General features: G+C 38.9%; 1 protein-coding gene across 1 annotated transcript in view; it reads right to left on the bottom strand.

Annotated features, from left to right (window-relative positions):
- LOC104610500 (solanesyl-diphosphate synthase 2, chloroplastic-like) overlaps nucleotides 1–21,172 on the bottom strand; it is a 34,822-nt gene extending 13,650 nt beyond the window's left edge. Inside the window, exons 1-4 of the mRNA XM_010277150.3 lie at nucleotides 20,644–21,172; nucleotides 20,432–20,556; nucleotides 15,896–16,023; nucleotides 15,680–15,783 (exon numbers count right to left, since the gene is read on the bottom strand). Of these exons, the coding sequence (XP_010275452.1) occupies nucleotides 15,680–15,783; nucleotides 15,896–16,023; nucleotides 20,432–20,556; nucleotides 20,644–20,869 (583 nt within the window). The 5' untranslated portion in view covers nucleotides 20,870–21,172. The remainder of the gene's footprint in view (nucleotides 1–15,679; nucleotides 15,784–15,895; nucleotides 16,024–20,431; nucleotides 20,557–20,643) is intronic.
- Nucleotides 21,173–21,526: the final 354 nt, after the last annotated feature.

Below are 21,526 nucleotides of genomic sequence, written 5' to 3'. Positions count from 1 at the left end.
GCCAGTACCCAAAAAGCCATATTCATGGACAAAAGTGGAATTCAAAACTGCAGGAATAGACTGAATAAAATTTTTACATTTCATTGTTCAGTGAAAGATCTTCATAGAGAAAATAAGAGTGAAATCCTTGAAGTCTGTTACGATCCATTTGTCCCATGTTGGTAGTATGGGATGCTAATGTGAGGTATCCGGTATCCCACATCGGTAGTATGGGATGCTGTTGTGTGGTATATATGTGCTTGGGTTCCTTCCCTCTAACAGCTAGCTTTTAAGGGTGAGTTCTCCTAAGGCACATAACAAATGGTATCAGAGCCTACACTATGCCTCCCAGTTGCAATCATGTGGCGTAGGTGGTGACGTCGGTATTGCAGTGTTCGGCCGGGACTAGGTGGACTACTGCAAAGCGAACCTGCATGGGCACCGGGAATGCGGAGCGTGGTGGAATGTTACGACCCATTTGTCCCATGTTGGTAGTATGGGATGCTAATGTGAAATATCCCAAATTGGTAGTATGGGATGCTGTTGTGGGGTATATATGTGCTTGGGTTTCCTCCCACTAACAGCTAGCTTTAAGGGGTGAGTTCTCCTAAGGCACATAACAAAGTCATGTTTCAAGTTGCCCACATAAATAGAGAAGTTTTAAAGGTAACAGAAAATTTCTTATATACAAATTCAAGTAGCGATTGCATTTTGGATAGTGGGAGTGGATCACATTTGAATGAAAATTCCATTATGGCACAGAACTAAGATTGTTGATAAGTTTAGACTTTCAACATTTATTGTGGGCAGAATGGCCTATTACATTTGTTATTTCTTAATGTAATAGTAAGTAGAGTATGATAGTCTTTTTGTACACTTATTTTGGCATAATCTACAATTAGAAAGGGGATGGACAAGAACCCCATGATTGCCTCTTCTCTTTCATCATTCTATTCATCTTCTTCCTCTCTCAAAACAAAATAATTTATTTATTCCATTTATTTGTACATCAGAGTGTTAGACAAGTCGGTGTCAAAGCCAGGTTCTTTTTTCTCTTCTTTGCACATGACACCCATATAACTAGGGTCAGCAGCATGTATGGTGTTCCCAAAGAGAGAATTCTACCCCAAAATCAAGAAAAAGCAGAGATAGAAGAATTTGTTTTGGTTTAGGATTTTAGAAGGTGATTGGAGTTAGCACTCAGTCTTCCTTTTACTCACTTTTATATCCATTTGGAGATTTCCACCTATTTTAGGAACTCCATTGCCTGGAGAGAGAGTCCCCTATTTCTCTCCTTATGTTCTTGCCACCAAGGTTGTTTTGCCCTGTAAATGGTTGGTATTCTGATCTATAGGTCAAGAATATCTATATAGTAGATTGGTTGGTTACTCAATGTATTATTGGAGTTTGTTTGGAATGAATGGTGATTTGAAACAAAGTTTGGAGTTGGGAATGATTCTAAGTGGGTCTTGAGAGAACCCTAATGAACCAGTGACTATTGCAAAGTTTGATGGAGGAAATTATTTAGAATGGACTTAATCTATTTGCATATTCATAGGTGGATGTGGAAAACTTATCTATATTAATAAAATAGTGGTGGAGTTGGAGAATTCAAATCCTATGTATGCTCAATGGACATAGGAAATTATATGGTAGTGTCATAGCAAGTGAATTCTACGTAGCTACATATTAGCAAAAGTATTTGTGGATGAAGAGAATCAAGGATATATGGGACAGTATAGTAGAGATAATATATACATAGGGCATGGATGTCGCTACTTGCTACAGCCTACCAATTGCAAAGTGAAGTGAACAATCTACAAAGGAGGAGAAATCTTTAGCAATTTACTTCCCCACCTTGAAGTCTTTTGGCAAGAAATTGATCACTTGGTGACTGTAGAATAATAGAACCTTAACAATGATGTAGGAACCTTGTTGAAAGGAATATAATCTTTGAATTTCTAACTGGGATGAAATAGGAATATGATACAAGATGACAGGATATCCTTACTCATGGAGACATTACTTTGTCTCACGGCCTACTTACTAGCCCATAATGAGGAGAATATGGGGGAAGTCTACTGCTACAAATGCCTGCTAGAGTATTCAGTTCATGTCAGTGTGAAGCCTAAGATGTTACCCATGTTAGCTAATTTAATAATCCAGAGGACAATTGTTTGAAGTTATATCCAAATCTTAAACCTGATAGATTCATAAATAACAACAAGAAGGATAGCAATGACTCCAATTCGAGAAGTTTGGCAAGCATAGATGGTTGGAGAGCGTAATTGGGAGCACCTCTATAAATCCTTAGTTTATCTATAGCAATTGTCCATATAGATACTCATGTCACTACCAATCATGCTACCATTTCAAGCAGAGTTTTAAAAGGCATGGGAGGTGTGCCCTTGGAGGCAAACTTCTAGGCAAGGCGCCCCCAAAATGCCATGAGGTGTATTCCAGAGGCAGTGATGCCTCTAAGGCATACACTTCATATGCCTTTTGCATAAGGCATGCTAGATGATTACGCCCTATGTGCCTCATGCACACCTCATACAAAAAGACAAAAAAAAAACGGAAAAAAGGAAGGGAAAGGAAAAGAAAGAAAGAAAGAAAGAAAGAAAGAAAGAGAAGAAAAAAATAGCAAAGAAAGAAATGAAAAGGGAAGGGAAGGGAAGGAAAGAAAATGGAAAAAAAAAAGTTTGGGCCAGGGGCTTCACTCACCGGACCCCCCCGGTGTCTTGTTGAAGCGAAGGCGAGTGAGCATAGTGTTATGCATCTTCATTCTTCTTAATACAAGAGATCTTTATTAAAAAGAAAAAAGAGAAAGAAGAGATCCTCCTTCCTCTTCTTCCCCCTCCCCTTCCTCTTAAGGAGGTTTACGCTTCCTTGTGTTTGGGAGGCTTACACCTCTTACCTTCTGAACTACGCCTCACACCTCCAAGTAGTGAAACGCCTCGTGTCATGCCTCTGCATTTTAAAACATTGATTTCAAGTAATCAAAGTATCCCATAGATTATGTATTCAAGTGCTGCTAAACACAGGACTAGAGTTTCTTCCTTTTTTTTTCTTTTAACTTGTGTCATTTATGTTCTGGTAGGATAAGGCATCTATAGCTTATGGTTCCTTGGCTCCTATCTCTAGGAAGGGAAACGTTAGAGTTTCTGATGGCTTGACTCTCCCATTTGGTCTTCATGTCCATAAATTGAGCACCAATTTGCTCCCAATAGCCTTAAAAAGAATCTGAACCATTCAATGACTTTCTTCCCCAATTGTTTTGTATTTTAGGATCCAGAATTCAAGAGAATGATTGAAAGTGGCCATGATATGAATGGGATATACCTTCTTAGATTCCTGGAAAGAGTCCTCAGAATTAATGTTTGGTGTCTAAAATTATTTCTTTTGAGTATGTTGATTGTGTAATGCTCTGGAATACTCATTTGTGTCACTTATCTTTTTAGTTCTCCACTTTTTTTTTTATTTCTATATTTGTTTAAGTCTATTAAGATGTTAAGTTGGCATTGTAAAAGTTGTCATCTTGCCAAGTATTGTAGAAACTTTTGTACTTCAAGTGATAAAAAAATCTAGTATGCCTTTAAGATTGTGTACTATGATGTGTAGGGACCATGTCATCTTCCTTATATGGGTAGATTCCAATATTTATTATTTTTATAGAAGATTTTTCTTGGTACACTTGCCTTTATCTGATGCATTCCTTAGATTAAGTACTGAAAAATTATTTGTCAAATCATCAAGTAATCCTACAGAATTTGATTCTTATGACAAAACCTTGCAATCAGATAATACCAAAGAATATTTTGAGAAGAACCTAGCTTCTTATTCACCAAAGTCCCTATGCCTAATACACTTTACAAAAACGGGGTTGCTGAAAGAAAGAACCAAAATATGCCCTCCTGTATTCTTGGCTTCAAAAGCCCATGCAATCTAGTGTATCCCAATAGTGATTTGTTTTCTATCCCCCATGAAAGAACCTTTATGTTCACATTCAAGGTTCCCACAGTTTACAATTGAACCCGTAAGCTTTTAAGCTTATATTTCTTGGTTATGCCCGAACTCAGAGATATTGTTGCATTGATCCCATCAATGAAAGTTGTTTTATGTCTATGGATGTTAGATTCTTTTCTTGAATTTATCCCATACTTTTCTCGTACTTCTGCTCAGGAGAAGAACAATGATGCCCTTGATCCATCCTTACTTCTCCTTATACTCAAGTAACACTTTCTTGATTCTAGTCCTATTCATTCAACAATGAATCCTCAAGAGGAGTTGCAGGTCCACAAATGAAGAAAGAAGGTTGTTTCCACCTCAGCAACTCAACCTTTACCACCACCATTCTCCTCTAAGATGATAGATTTTGGGTTGCCCTTGTCTAGCATTATCAATTTCACTAACTTTGATTATTGATAAAAAAATTCACTAACTTCGATTTATCCATTGCTTTGAGGAAAGATAAGTACCATTCATCCACTTATTGTTGTATTTCCATGTACTTGTCCTATGATCTCTTGTCACCTATTGAGTTGGGCCGATTTCTAGTTATTGGGCCCAGTTGTTTTTGTTCTTATTTTAAGTTGTTAAGTTAGGAGGTTGTTGGGCTTTAGGCCCATTAGCTTATGTTTTTTAAGTTGTGACTGTTCAGCTACTTTAGTAGCCGCCCTACTAAGGGCATTCTTGTAATCTTTCATTCTTTTAAGTTAAGTATAAAATATAATGAGGGGTTGGCAGCCAGAACTAATTCAATTTTGGTTATCATCCCACTCTTTCTTTCCCCTCTTTTCTTCTCTACTACTGAAACTCTTCATCTTCTTCTTCTTTCTCTTCACAAGGAATTCATCCTGATTTACAAACAGTGATTTCTACTTGGTATCAAAGCAAGGCCAAAGGTTTCTTGAGCTGTTTTCTCATGCAGCCCCTGTTCCCCTTAAAACCTTTGGTTGTACTTGCTTTGTTCAGATTCTTGGACCTCATCGTTCCAAATTTGATCCTAAGGCCTCCAAATGTATTTTTCTCAGTTATGCACAAACACAAAAGGGACATTGCTGCTATGAACCCACTTCTGGGAAAAGATTTCTCTCTATGGATGTTACTTTCTTCAAGGATGTACCCTATCATCCTAGGGTTTCTCCTCAGAGGGAGAGTAGTGAATGTGGGGCTAACTCATCAGAAGTTCCTTTACTTGTTCCATTGAGTGATGAGGGATGTAATGGGGAGGGGTGTCAGAGGTGTCGGGATTTGAGAGTCTATCACAGGCAGTAGAGGCAGTTTGATTTCGGTCATCAACAATCCAGGCCAGCCCCAATTCCTTCTACGGATCCAAATCCAGGTACTACAGTTCCTTTATCAGATCCAGGTTCTACTGAGATACCTTCCACTGTTGAGCCCTTACCTCCTTTGGATGACCTTGACCTCCCCATTGCAGTCCGTAAAGGCAAACGGCGCTGCACCACATCCACAACCCACTACATTTCCCAGTTCTTGTCCTATGATCACTTGTCCCCCTCTTACAGGACCTCCCCATTGCAGTCCGTAAGTGCAGGAGGCCTTGTCAGTTCCTGAGTGGAAAGATGCAATGAAGGTTGAAATGGATGCTCTTCTGAGGAATAATACTTGGGAGCTAGTTGACCAGCCTAAAGGGAAGAAACCGGTTGGATGTAGATGGGTATTTACTGTGAAACATAATGCTGATGGTTCCATTGAAAGGTATAAGGCTCGGTTAGTTGCAAAGGGAATTACTCAGACTTATGGTATAAACTACTTGGAGACTTTTGCTCCAGTAGCAAGGATGACCACTATTAGAGTTTTATTGCCCCTTGTAGCCAGTTACTCTTGGCCCTTGTTCCAGATGAATGTTAAAAATGCCTTCCTCAATGGAGACTTGCAAGAAGAAGTCTACATGCAGTTGCCTCCTAGATTTTATGATGCAGACACAGGAAAGAAAGTTTGCCAGTTGAATAAAGCTTTGTATGGACTCAAACAGTCCCCCAGAGCTTGGTTTGATAGATTTAGACAAGCCCTTGAAAGGTTCAGCTATGTATAGGCCCAGTCAGACCATACATTGTTCATTAAGAGAGTGGACTCTTCCTTGACCTTGCTTGCTGTATATGTGGATGATATTGTAGTGACATAGAACGATAATGGTGAGATTGAGTCTCTCAAACAACTCCTTCATCAAGAATTTGAGGTGAAAGATCTGGGAGAGCTACTTCTTGGGTATTGAGGTAGCTAGATCTAAACATGGGATTTTTGTTTCCCAAAGAAAGTATGTTCTAGATTTGTTGGAAGAAACTGGAAAGTTAGGTGTTAAGCCTGCAAATACACCTATTGAACAAAATCACAAGATCAGTGCAGAGGGTGGAGAGCCACTTGAAGATAAAGCTATGTTCCAATGGTAAGTTGGAAAACTCCTCTATCTTTGTCTCACACGACCGGAGATCAGCTATGCGGTCAGCATTGTCAGTAAGTATATGCACTCTCCTATGACTACTTACTTACTTGCAGTTGAGAGGATATTAGCACATTTGAAGAGGTGCCCAGGTAGAGGTATACTATTCAAGAATAATAATCACATGAAGATAGAGGTTTATACAGATGCTGATTGGACTGGGAGTATTGATGATAGAAGGTCTACATCTAGATATTATGCTTTTGTAGGATGTAACCTGGTCTCCTGGAGGAGTAAGAAGCAAAGTGTTGTTTCTCGTTCTAGTGCAGAAGCTGAATATAGGTCCATGGCTAATGGTGTGGCTGAAATCCTATGGTTGAAATCACTATTTGAGGAGTTGGGTATTGCTTATGAGAAGCCCTTAATGCTATATTGTGATAATCAAGCTGCTATTAATATAGCTCATAATCTAGTATAGCATTACAGAACTAAACATATTGAAGTAGACCGACATTTTGTCAGAGAAAGGGTTTCATCTCAGGAAGTGTCTTCCGTATATCACCTCCAGCATGCAGCTTGTAGATCTTCTCACCAAGGCTGTTCCAAGGAAGAACACTGATGTGGTCCCCACAGTGATGTGGTCCCCACAGTGTTCGTATGGCAGTAATATTTCTGTTAGATATGACAATGTTAGTTGGTAGTTATTCCAGTTAGTTATTTCAGCTTTATTATTAGTTATTTCTTATTCTATTTGCCATGTAAGCAATAAGGGCAATTCAGCCCTTTTACAGTTAGCCAATAGTTATATAAATACTAAGAGAGGGTCGGCAGAAATTGTAACCTTCTCTCTCTCTTTTCTGAAACTCTCTTCGTGTACTTCTTCTCTTCCTCTCTTCTCTTCTTCTTCTCTTCAATTTTCATCCTTTTATCTTTCTAATTCAAGACTGATTGTAGTCTAAATCGACTACTCTTAGAGACCTTTGCACCAATTGCAAAGATGACCTCTATTTGAATACTTCTTTCTCTTGCTGCCACATACTCTAGGCCCCTGTTTCAACTTGATGTGAAAAATGCTTTCCTAAATGGGGATCTGCAAGAGGAAGTGTATATGGATCTTCCTGCTGGCTTCTACAGTGATGCTAAAAAGGGAAAGGTATGCAGGCTTAAGAAGTCACTTTATGACTTGAAACAATCTCCCAGAGCATGGTTTGACAGGTTCAGGAAGGCCTTGATTGCTTTTGGCTACACTCAGACTTAATCTGATCATACCTTGTTTGTGAAGCGAAGGGGATCTGTAAAGAGACTGGGCCGAATGGGTCCTAGTATCTTCTCTTGTAATATCTTTTCTTTTATTGTTGGCTAATGGGCCTCTCTTAATGGGTCTGTTATTTCATTTTGTTTAATCTCTTTATGTTACTACCTAGCTGGCCGCCCACTAAAGGGCATACTTGTCATTACGCTAACTTTAATTCTTAATAAAAAAAGGATTAGAGGAGAAAGGGAAGATAATTCTTCTTCTTCTTCTTCTTCCTTCTCTTTTCGCCATCTTCTTCTCTTGTGTTGCTGCTCTTACTTCTCTTCGTCCTTTTTCTTCTAATCTTCAAATTTACACCTAATATTTGAGGACTGATTTACATCTTGGTATCAGAGCAGGTCTATTTCTTCCTTTTTTTCTTTCTTCTTTTCCCATACACCCTTAGATTAAGAGAGTGTGTGGAGAGATAGATTCTCTATATTTCAGAGGATCTTTGGCCTAGTTGGTAGAGGGTTTGGAGAGTTTAAATCTGGCTAGATATTGCCAAGAAGCGGTGTTGTTCTGTTGCTGCCCAAAACCCTAGCCGATTAGAGATTTTCAAAGGTACAGGTAAAGGTGAAGCTTTGGGTGTGGCGCTTTATGCTTGGGAGGTGTCTTGTGACTCCTAAAAGAGGGCGGTTCAGGTTTGGAAGAGATTGGGAAGTTCTGGTAGGAGCGGCTGCATCTTCTTTCTTCCTCCCCAACAGTTGGACGGAGTAAAACCCTAGTTTTCAAGCATTTGGGTTCTGATTTGACTTCAAGTAAGTTTATATAGACAAAATTTCTGGTTCTTTGATTTTTGTTTGATTAATGGAGCCATACGGAAGTGAGTTCAAGCAAGTGCCGGTTTCAGGCCTTGGCTCAGTAGATTCCGTTTTGACTGGTGTAACCACAATCAAGCTAGATGGGACAAATTATCTTGCTTGGGCACAGTCTATAAGAATTTATGTCTGTAGTAGAGGAAAACTCGAGTATCTCACAGGTAGTAAAGTGAAACCCGAAGAGATAGACCCTAAATTTGAGAAATTGATGCAAGAGAACTATACTGTCATAGGATGGTTGGTCAATTCTATGCAACCTCATATAAGTCAGCATTATCTCTGGATGTCTTCGGCTAAGGAGATATGGAACTATGTTACAGAGACCTATTCACAGAAGTTGAATGTAGCCAGAGTCTATAAGTTGAAAAGTGATGTGAAAAACCTAAGACAGGGGGAGAAGAGTGTAGCAATCTACTACTCTATACTGAAATCCCTATGGCAAGAAATTGATGTTATGGAGACAGTTGTATGGGAGAGTAAGAATGATGCTGAAATGTATAGGAAGTTGGTGGAGAGAAATAGGGTGTTTGAATTTCTCACTGGACTTAACCCTGAGTTTGACATCATTAGGCAAAATATCCTGGCCAAAGATGAGGTTACTCTTTCCCAGGCATATGCTATGATAAGCAGTGAGGAGAGTAGGCGGCAGGTTCAGTTGCAGGGTCCACCTACAGAACACTTTGCACATGCTGGAATAAAGCCAAAGGGTCCTACTGAGAAAAAGGAGCAGATATGTGAATATTGCAAGAAACCGAGGCATACAAAGGACACTTACTGGAATCTTCATCCTGAGCTTCTTCCTGATAGGTTTAAGAATAACAACAACTCTAAGAAGGGCAGTCAGGTAGGAAAGCCTAAGGCAACTAATGTTGCTATAGTACCTGAAGGAGGAAATAAGGAGAGTGAAGAGAAATCAACCATTGAGCAGTTGGCAGCAATGAAGGCGGATTTTGAAAAGTATGGGAGGCTACTAAATCACTTGGAAGCTATTGTTTCTTCATCTCACTCTTCTAGCAACAACACATCATCTTCATCAGCATTTGCTCACTCAGGTATTTGTGCTTCTGCAAATCATACTTCAGTTTCAGGTAATCATAAAATCCCTTGGATTATTGATTCCGGTGCATCAGACCATATGACCAGCCTGTCTAATCTCTTTTGCTCATACCACCTTCTCTCTAGCAAAGAGAAAATATCCCTTGTTGGTGGGTCTCTTGCTCCCATCTCTGGTAAAGGAGATATAAAGACCTCTGACACCCTTTATTTATCCTCTGTCCTTCATGTCCCTAAACTTAACACAAACCTTTTATCTGTTAGCAGCTTAACTAAATCCATGAATTGTAGCATAACCTTTTTTCCCACTCATTGTGTTTTTCAGGACCTGCAATCTCAGAGGATGATTGGGAGTGGCCATGAGGCGAACGGAATATACTTGCTGGACACACCGGATCGAGCTTTGGGACCACCTCATGGAGTTGCCTTAGAGTCAGTTTTGTCAGAGTCTGTTAACAAAGTCTTGTTATGTCACTTTCGGTTTGGTCATTTGTCATTTTCTGCTTTGAGTCATTTGTTTCCAGATATGTTTAAGGGAATGTCTTTATCGAGTCTTCATTGTGAGTCGTGTGAACTAGCAAAGCATTGTAGACATTCAGTAAGCAATAAAAGATCCCTTTCTCCTTTTCATATTGTTCACTCTACGTGTGGGGGCCATATCATTTGCCAACTATGGGGGGTTACAGGTACTTTATCCTTTTTATTGATGACTACTCTCGTTAAACTTGGATTTATCTCATGAAATCCAGGAATGAAGTACCAGCTATTGTGCAAAAATTTCATGAACTCATCCTCACCCAGTTTAACACTCGTATCAAAATATTCCGTTCTGATAATGCTAAGGAGTATTTTGAGAGAACCCTCTCCACCTAATTTGAAACTTTTGGGGTTATTCATCAAAGTTCTTGTTCCTACACTCCACAACAAAACGGGGTGGTGGAAAGGAAGAACAGACATGTGGTTGAAGTTGCCAGATCCCTCTTGTTTGCATCCCATGTTCCTATAAAATTTTGGGGAGATGTTGTTCTTACTGCTACTTTTTTTATCAATCGTATGCCCTCCCGGGTCCTTGACTTCAAAACCCCCTTTAGCCTTCTCTTCCCAGATGAGGATATTTTTTTCTCTTCCTCTCCGTGTTTTTGGGTGCACTTGCTATGTGCATATTCACAGTCATCAAAGGCACAAGTTTGAACCTAAGGCTCATAAATGTGTTTTTCTGGGATATGCTTCCACACAAAAGGGATATTGCTGTTTTGATCTAGTTCATGGCACCCGCTTTGTATCTCGGGATGTCACCTTTGCTGAGTTGACTCCTTTCTTTAGCATTTCTCCTGAGGGGGAGAAATCTGAAGAACCCTTTGCTATGTCTCAAGCTATTCCCCTTCCCATTCCTCTTGAGTTCTATCATGAGGTGTCTACTTCTCCCACTGGACCTACCTCCGATATTCCTATTCCTCCTCCTCCACCTCATTCTCCTATAATTCCTCCTCCTCCTGTTCTCCAAAGGTGGTACCAAAGGCAGAGATTCAGACATGGGCAGGTTGTTTCCACTCCTACAGAAAAGCCTCTTGCTCCTCCCATCATTACTGAGGTAACAGGTCAGCCTTTTTCTGACCCATCTACAGCTTTCCCAGACCTTGACCTTCCTGTTGCTCTCCGCAAGGGCAAGCGGAAGTGTACAGCCCATTGTATCTCCAAACACCTGTCTTACAACCTTCTCTCTCCTTCCTACTACTCTTTTCTTGCATCTGTTTCTTCCCATGTGATACCCAGGTCCGTACCGAAAGCCTTATCTCAACCTGAATGGAGGGATGCTATGACGGCAGAACTGGATGCTTTGCATAAGAACCATACCTGGGATATTGTTGACTTGCCTGAAGGGAAGGAACCAGTGGGTTGTAAGTGGATGTTTACCATTAAATATCACTCTGATGGCTCTATTGAGAGGTTTAAGGCTAGGTTGGTTGCTAAGGGCTACACTCAAATGTATGGCATTGACTATCTTGAGACATTTGCTCCTGTCGCTAAGATGACCTCAGTCAGGGTTTTGTTATCTCTAGCCGCTACTTTTGACTGGCCCCTACACCAGTTTGATGTTAAAAATGCCTTCTTGAATGGAGACCTGCATGAAGAGGTCTATATGTCTTTGCCTCCAGGGGTGTATGGGAAGGAAATGCAAGGCAAGGTGTGTAAACTGCAAAAATCTATTTATGGTCTCAAATAGTCTCCTCGAGCTTGGTTTGAGAGGTTTAGGGCTGCTCTTGTCTCCTTTGGCTACACACAAACTCAATCTGATCATACCCTGTTCTTGAAGAGAAATGGCTCTCTGGTGACCTTCTTGATAGTTTATGTTGATGATATTGTGGTCATGGGTAATGACACTCAAGAGGTCAGTAAACTAAAAAGGTTTCTCAACTCTGAATTTGAGATCAAGGATTTGGGAGATCTTCGGTATTTTTTGGGCATTGAAGTTGCTAGATCTAAGGATGGTATCTTCATTTCTCAGCATAAATATGTCCTTGACCTCCTTGCTGAGACTGGTAAATTTGGAGCTAAACCAATCTCCACTCCTATTGATCCTAACCATAAGCTTTCTGCTACAGATGGTGAGCTTTTATTTGATAAGGGGGTGTTTCAGAGACTGCTTGGGAAGTTGTTATATCTTTGCATGACTCGGCCAGATATTTCCTATGCAGTAAGTGTTATTAGTCAATTTATGCATTCTCCCAGAGATACTCATTTAGCTGCTGTAGAAAGGGTTCTGTGTTACTTGAAAGGTACTCCAGGGAAAGGTATTCTGTTTGCTAAACATGGACACATGAAGCTGGAAGCTTTCACTGATGCTGATTGGGTAGGATGTATTGATGATAGGAGATCCACCTCAGGTTATTGTGCTTTGGTCGCTGGGAACATTGTGTCATGGAGGAGTAAGAAACAGTCTGTAGTTGCTAGATCCTCAGCTGAAGCAGAATACAAGGCAATGGCACATGGTGTGTCAGAATTACTGTGGCTATGATCCCTTCTAGAAGAATTGGGGGTTGACTACGAGAAGCCAATGATGCTCTACTATGACAACTAAGCAGCTATCAACACTGCACATAATCCTGTTCAACATGATAGAACTAAGCACATTGAGGTTGATAGACATTTTATAAGGGAAAGAGTTTCCTCGGGAGAAGTTTGTTTTCCATTCATCACATCAGACGAGCAATTGGCTGATATCTTGACCAAGGTAGTTCCAAGAGGGAAAATGACACACTATATAAGCAAGCTGGGCATGATTGACATCTATGCTCAGCTTGTGGGGGAGTGTAAAGAGACTGGGCCGAATGGGTCCTAGTATCTTCTCTTGTAATATCTTTTCTTTTATTGTTGGCTAATGGGCCTGTTATTTCTTTTTGTTTAATCTCTTTATGTTACTGCCTAGTTGGCCGCCCACTTAAGGGCATACTTGTCATTACTCTAACTTTAATTCTTAATAAAAAAAGGATTAAAAGAGAAAGGGAAGATAATTCGATTCTTCTTCTTCTTCCTCCTCTTTTCGTCATCTTCTTCTCTTGTGTTGCTGCTCTTACTTTTCTTCTTCCTTTTTCTTATAATCTTCAAATTTACACCTAATATCTGAGGACTGATTTACATTTGGATCCTTGGTGTCAGTCCTAATTGTTTATGTGGATGATATTGTTGTCACAGGGAATGACCTAAGTGAGATTGATTGTCTGAAGAAGAATCTACACAAAGAATTTGAAATTAAGGATCTTGGAGAACTTAGATACTTCTTAGGCATTGAAGTTGCAAGATCAAAACATGAAATTTTTATCTCTCAGAGGAAGTATGTCTTAGATCTTCTTCAAGAATAGGGAAACTTGGAACAAAGGCAATCAGTACTCCTATTGATCAGAATCACAGAATTAATGCATCAGAAGGTGAGCCAGTAAAGGACATTGGGAGATATCAGAGACTTGTGGGTCGCCTGCTATACTTGTGTATGACAAGACCAGACATTTCCTATGCAGTAAGTGTGGTAAGTCAATACATGCATGCTCCACGAGTCCAGCATTAGGAGGCTGTTGACAGGATTCTTACTTATCTGAATGGACACCCAGGCAGAGGCATATTGTTTGCTGATCATGAACAGTTGAAACTAGAGGCTTATACAGATGCAGATTGGGTAGGATGCCTTGATGACAGGAGATCTACTTTAGGAGTATGCACCCTTGTTGGGGGTAACCTTGTCTCGTGGAAGAATAAGAAACAAACAGTGGTGGCAAGATCAAGTGCTAAAGCTGAATACAAGGCCATGGCACATGGAGTTTCAAAACTTCTCTGGATCCGTTCCCTATTGGGAGTGATTGGTGTAGAGGCAAAAGAACCTATGATGTTGTACTGTGATAACCAGGCAGCAATTAACATTTTCCCATAACCCAGTTCAGCATGACCGAACTAAGCACATTGAAGTGGATAGACATTTCATCAGAGAAAGGGTGACTTCTGGGGAAGTTTGTCTCCCATACATTGCTTCTGATCTACATCTTGCTGATGTTCTCACAAAAAGTGTTGCAAGGAACAAGCTGGAGCATGATCTACGCAAGTTGGGAATGTGTGACATTTACTCCCAACTTGAGGGGGAGTGTTGAGTTGAGACGATTTCTAGTTATTGGGCCCAGTTGTTTTTGTTCTTATTTTAAGTTGTTAAGTTAGGAATTCATCCTTTCTCTTTTCTTCTCTACTGCTGAAACTCTTCATCTTCTTCTTCTTTCTCTTCACAAGGAATTCATCATGATTTACAAACAGTGATTTCTACTTCACCTTCCTCCAAATCCTTCCTTGCATCTGTTCAGTCTAAGTTTGTTCCTAGGAATGTTTTAGAAGCACCAACTAAACTTGAATGGAAGGATGCTAGGAAAGCAAAGATGGATGTACCGCTACTGAAAAATGAGATGTTGGACATTGTCGAGTTGCCTAAAGGGAAAGAACCAATTGCCTATGAAAGAGTCTACACAATAAAGTACATAGTAGATGGATCTATTATGAGATGTAAGGCAAGGTTGTGCTAAAGGTTACACTCTAATGTATGGGGTGGATTATTTATAGACCTTTGCATCGGTGGCAAAACTTAGTTAGAGTTCTTCTATCTCTTGCAGTTTCCCATTCTTGGTTATCTCTGTGAAAAAGTTTACATGGTTCTCTTGCTTGGTTTTTATGATATTAAGGTAAAAGGGAAAGCATGGACTTAAATAGTCTCCTAGGGTATGGGTTCGGTTGGTTGATTCAAAGGATCTCTTCTAAGAGTTAGGTTTGTACAAGCTTAACCAATCACACCTTATTTACTAGAAGGAAAGGCACCTTTCCTTATAGTTCTCATTGTATATGTTGATAATATAGTAGTCATTGGAAATGATCTTCCAGAGATAGGGAAACTCAAACAGTTTCTCAAAGTTGAATTTGAAACTAAGGCTCAGTTTGGAAGGAGTATAAATACAAATATGTATTGTGTAAATCTTCTATTTTGTACTGTTTTGTATGTATTTTTACTGTACATATTTGTATTTGTACTCTTTCCAAACTGAGCCTAAAGATCTTAGAGAGGTTCTATATTTCTTACGAACTGAAGTAGCTCAGTCAAATCATGAGTTTGTTTTTTTTTTTTTTGGTCTCTCATCATAAAATCAGACAGAGAACTTAAAGACAGAAGTGTTTCGGCGTTTGGTAGGAAGGCTATTGTACTTGCATGAAATATCCTCACATATCTGATACTATGAGTGTTATTGGTCAGTATATGCATGCTCCTAGAGATACACACTTTGCTAGTCCCAACTATTTGAGGTCTTGGGAGGGGTCAAAACTATTTATCTAACTAAATAAACCCGGTGCCAATGAACTACTCCTTTTACAACAGCATAAAACAAGTAATTCATAATGTGGAAGAAAATTAGCCTTAAGAAGAGTTCTGAAATACATTACTCTGAAGATCAATATCAACTGCGTCTTATCTAAAATACATACTCTAGTAGTCTCATTGCATTTAAAATATGGCAATAAGTGCCTTTTTCAGAGGTATTTGATAGGATAAAACACATACAGAGAAAATTGTAGAAAAAAATTTTGTGGAAAGATATTAAGATGTACCTCTTCGTATGTTACTGTCATCTAACACATCATCATGTATCAAGCTTGCAGTATGAATCATCTCAATTATCTCTGCCAAGCGCCGATGTTGTGGGGTAAGTTCCCTGGATTAAAATAATAAATAAATAAATGGAAATTTGGACTATTTCAGCAGGAAATTTTCAATTATTTTGGCAGCACAGATAGCCAATGCTTGAGAAACTGGAGAAAGCATACTTTATGCCTGCTATTTCTGTTGTAGCTCTTGACACAAGGAATACTAAAGCTGGTCTGAGTCTCTTCCCACCAGCACCGAAAATCTGCTCTGCTGCAGACACTAAAACTGGGTTTTCTGCACCAACAATCTAGCATAACATCTTAATCAGATAAAAAAATGGGATGATGCTAAAAGGATTGTTACAACGTTACATGTAAATTTACAAAGGTTGACATTGCACAATAGAAATAGAATAAAACGTCAAAATTCCACCATAGACATTGATTTGCTGAATTTCTTATCATGAAGAAGAAGAAAGAAGACTCGTGTTCCCAAGTGCAATCAATTGTTCATGGTTTTCAAGTCAGATAGCCCATTTTTGTATAACCCTAAATGTGTTATATTCACATAGACAAAAATATATGGACACCTGAAGATGATAATAGGAAACAAGTAAAATGGAAAAAGGGCACCACACACCACTTCCAAGTCATTAAAGATATGATCTCACTTGTACACTAATGATTATAAGATCTCTGTTGGGATACTGCCCAACTCAGGAGCTTCTTCAAGGGAAGCTCAACCTCATGAGAAGAAAAGAGGGAAGAAGGAAATTAGGCTAATTCACTTGTTATTCTCAAGGATGAGACAAGCCAAATATATAGGAGCTCTCTCATGTAAGAGGCATGAATTCACATAGCTGTCATTATAACTGATCGGATCCAGGTCTGTAACGACCTCAGATGACTTGTTGCTAATGTGTTCCTCATGTGAACACCCGCTGAACTAAGTCACTTTCCAATAAACAGGGGAAATAAAATACACAATCTCCACTCAACCAAACTCGGCCTTAATCTAAATTATTTGGGAATGGAAGATAGGGCGCACAATGTATTCTGAATTTTTGTAGAAAATACTCCTAGTCACAAGATAGTATGACTAAGAGCAACTTGTATGGGTTTAGAAATTGGAATTAATAAGCACTAGAAAAAAAAAAGTAAATTGCAAAATACATGAACCATACAAAATCTGAACTCACTAAGATGGACAGATTTGGGCCAATAAAGGGTTTCTTCTGTTCAGCTAACCTAGATATTGACCAATACTGAGGGGTTTCCCAAAGTGAAATTTACTCACAATTTTGTGTGTGTGTGTGTGTGTGTGTGTGTATATATATATATATATACATATATTAGATAGATAGATAGATAGATAAAATAAGGTAAATCATAGCATTGAAACTAGGAAGGAAGAAGGAACATATGGAACTGGAGCTAGAGACAACCAAAAATGACATACCATACATGGATGATATTATGTTGTAGGCCCGCAGGCCTTAAAGCTGTCTTACATGGACACAAACACAAGAACCAGAGTTCAATCTGTGTCTGGGAGTCTGACTAGGCAACATGAAGAAACAAGTATTTGTGGACACATCTATGGAAAGTAAAAACTATTAAAATAGGTCAAATTTTGTTGAATACTAACATTTTAAAGACTATAAGAAAATGTTTAGAAGATTATCTTTGTTATTTAATAACATTTTATATGAAAAACAGCATTCATTGTGTGCATTAGCTGTTTGTTTATGTAAATAAGTAGAGAAAAAAAAGACGACTGCCACATAGAAGTGTCTTTTTAAGAATCCATGGTTGGAGTCCAATGCATGTTTGACAATGGATACATCATCCATTTAGGAGAGTCCATGCAACACTGCCTCAAAGTCAAGGACAAATATACAACCCAAGGCTGAGAAGCAATGATTATAGATACCACACAGCCCAGGCCATATCTTGGTGGGTACTCAAGCTAAAAGGTCAGAGTCCTTCAGACAGTCAGTGACGAAATACCACATCAATAGACTTTTCAAATGAACCGGTTGCCTAAACGCTTTTAAAATCTGAGATTCTGAATAGTTCAAGGGATTGTCTATATGTGTATGAGTGCATCAATCATATAAAACATATTTTAAATCAAGATACAGGAATGAAAGACCCTTGAAGATCAGCATTATATTAGAATTTATAACGACATCATTTTTTTAAAAAAGAAAATAAAGAAAGAAAGAAAAGAAGGAGAATATACATTTACAAGGTAAACATCCCACTTGGTTCTAATGTTTCTAATCATCCAAAAGTGTACAGCATGCAATATACACCTTTATTCTCTTAATGGTGTTTATTACGCTGTTAAACAGTGATCAGTAAAACAGATCATTTTGTTTTTGATAAGAAACAGAAAAAATTTATTGAGAACTTATAAATAGAAGTTTACGAGTATGGTTACACCCCTACAAATACAAAGAAACACCGAGAGCATAACCCTAGCTATCTCTCCCCACTTGTGTCAATTTACGACTAAGCCCAAAACATTTGATTTCTATTTAACCCTTGTCTTGCAAGCAAATCACCCAGACTATTTGCAGACCTTTGAACCCATAAAATCTTTAGTTGCATGTCTTTTGACAGCCATTTGAATTTCTTTATCTCATATCTGTAACTCCATGGGACCTTCCTCTCATCCTGCAACCAACTTATCACACTCTTTGAATTTCCTTCAACCATGAATTTCTTTGCATTCATTACCACTGCTTTCTCTATTCTGAACTTGCAGCCAATATTTCGGCTCTAGTTGAGTCCCCTACCCAATTCGCCCCGAGTAAATTGCAATTATATTACCTTTTTCATATTTAAATGCTCCTCCTATTCCCAATGGTCCAGGATTCCAAAAGCTGCTTGCATTGAAGTTCATCTTTATAAAACCCCTTTACAGTGTTGGCCAAAATTTCACCACCTTTTCCTTCATAGATGAGGATCCTGCTAGGCTGCTACTGCTGCCCACTTCCTCATGATATCATTGAAGGGTAAAGATGAGAATAACTCTAAAGTCTTCACCCAAAGAACCACCCTCAGTGAAATACATTCAATAATTGCCTCTTTATTCTCTCCTTATCTTCAAACAACCTAGCATTCCTTTCCTCCCAAGCAGCCCACACCAATGCTGCCCGTGTACATTTTCTTTCTTGAATAGCATAGTTTATTAATTTTAACAGGTTTGGAGAGTCCTTATGCTAACAATTGCTTGAAACATAGATCTTTTTTGAAGCATAGATTCCTAATAGGTCTTATAAAAGCATAGCCCATTCTACTATATTCAAATTGATCTTGATAAACTTTCACAATGAAAATTTTCTAAGATTTTGTCCCATCAAATTGCTTCATTGTGTTGAGATGGATGAGTGGAAAAACCAAAAAAGACAGTCAGAAGAGAACTCACTCGTAGGAACCTAGGAGTAACTCCAATAGGTAAAAAAATGAGGAAAGGACTCTGAGATAGGTTAGTCATGTGTAGAGAAGACCATCTACAACACCTGTAAGAAGAAATGATCTATTACAAGTTGAAGGGACTAGGAGAGCTAGGGGCAGACCAAGGACATGAGTTGAAGGATTTAGCACCAAACAGAAGTGAATGGAAAAACAGGATTTATGTTGTCAACCCCATATTTTTGGGACCAGGGTTGGATGTAGATGATGAAATTGCATCTTTACATCTTTCAGAAAACCATAAGAACTAGAAAGCCAGTGTTCAAGTTATCATGGCATCAAGCATATGGAATATCTACCTCCCAAACACACACAAAAGTAAAGAAGTTAAAGCAATGTTAATAGAAATCCGGACATTCAATTTGGATAATTCAGAACAAGGTTTTGTTAAGGTGCCTCAGTCATATAAATTGAGGTATGTGAGGCTTAGCCAAAAGTTCTGTAAGACAGGTATAGGTACGATTTGCTGACAAAAGGTGAAACAGGCATAATTTCAAGAATGAAGCAAGCACCCCGTATGAGGCATATGCCTTTTTTTGGAACCCCAAGCTCAAGGAGTGGTGTCTTTTTTATATAGATAAAGAGAAAGGTTTTATTAATGAAAATTAAGAAGATTACAAGGAACCACAGAGGGGTGCAAGGTGCAACCTCTAATAAGCAATGAGAGAAAATTACAACTGAGCCCAAAACAAAGGAATATGTCTCATGTACATCTCACATATCTTTGAGCACAATAAGAAAATCCAGAGAGAGATTGTGGTTTTGAAATCCAACTATTGTTAGTAAAAGTTAACACTGGTTGGCCAAAGATAAAACAAAGGCAAATAGAACAAACAACCGAAAAAATAGCTGCTTAATCCAATGTATTTATTCATCCACGAAAAAGCTGGATCCAGGAAAGCTAATCATCGTGCTTTAGGTGAAGTGTAAAGCTTTAGCATCTTTAGCCATTGGCAACAAATTGACCGAATCACATAACTTGACACCACAAAAGGACTGGTAGATCAACCCAACAAATTGAATAGATATAGATGTTGACAATATTGACAACCTGAATAGGCAGCGAAGAATCCGAGAATTGCTATACACTAAATACGATAAGAACCATAATTTCAACGTCATATTTCATATCTCCAGTAAAAAGAAATACCGAAAGATGGAGGTAAAGTAAGCATACAGTGGGTAATTTGCGAAACAGTAGCCAAATTTCGGAATTTTCAGGTGGGTGCTCACCGATTTGAGATTTTTGTTCAAAGTTTGGAGGTCATCAGCAACCACTTCCAATAAATTCGATACTGAAACAGGGCCTCTAGGCTTTGAACTGACATCCAATGTTGACGCAGATTCTTGAGCAACCACTAGAAAAAAAGTAATTGGATTCATAAGGAAAAGAAGTTGTCTCTACAGCTGTTGAAACTTGTCTGGGAAAAAGAAACAAACAATACCATTCAGCACTGGCCGATCTCTCTGAACGGAAGAAACTCTGAACCGAGCAATGTCCGGCCGACCCCAGATCAATTTCCGGGTACCAGTTGCTATTCCCCTTGCATAGTTCCTGACGGGAAATCCGTTAAGTGACATCCCACACCGATTGGAATTGCACCCACAAGTAGTTACCAAATCCAACCTTGACCGGCCGACATCGAAGTTCCGGCATGTCAAGGATACCATTCTCAGCAACACCCAGAACCCAGAAACACTAAAAAAACTTTCTAAAGAAGAACACCCCACTTCTCAATCAAAACCCAGTTCAATAACATACTAATATTCAAATATACGAAACACCCAAAAGACCAACACTCAAATAACTAATAAAAGCAGAGAGAATTTAGAGAATCCTTGAAAGAATCCAGAAGATGTTAAATAGGCCAGTCAGAATTCAGTAGATTCTAAATGAGTTTTGTAGTTAAATGTGTTTCTTAACAGGGGAAGCAAAACCGTGTCAGTTGTCGGCTAGAGGATGAGAGAAGCTTATTGAGTAGATGTTGGTTGAGAGAGATTTTAAGTGGATCCATGAGGTCCACATGTACAGTTGTGACTGCAAGAATTTTTCTTTATCATTTTGAAGACGCAGAAAATAAAAGAAAAATAGTAAATAGGGTAGGGTTGGGATAATATTGACTTACCAAAAGAAGATCAATGATTGGATCACCCGCCAGTGAGTCACCAGTGATCTGACGTGGCTAAATGCATTACCTCAAGTACAAGAGTCGAGGGAGTCATCTATCCATGTTGGAGAGGAAATCTCTCTCAAGGGCGTCTTCCGTTGGACGGCTGAGGTTGTGCCCCGTGCAAAATAATTACTTAAAGTGATTTAAATGTGGAAAA

The sequence above is a fragment of the Nelumbo nucifera genome, chromosome 4 (genome assembly GCF_055504915.1).
Source record: "Nelumbo nucifera cultivar China Antique chromosome 4, China Antique-T2T, whole genome shotgun sequence".
In the NCBI taxonomy this organism is placed as follows: Eukaryota; Viridiplantae; Streptophyta; class Magnoliopsida; order Proteales; family Nelumbonaceae; genus Nelumbo; species Nelumbo nucifera.
This window is presented reverse-complemented; position numbering and strand designations above follow the sequence as displayed.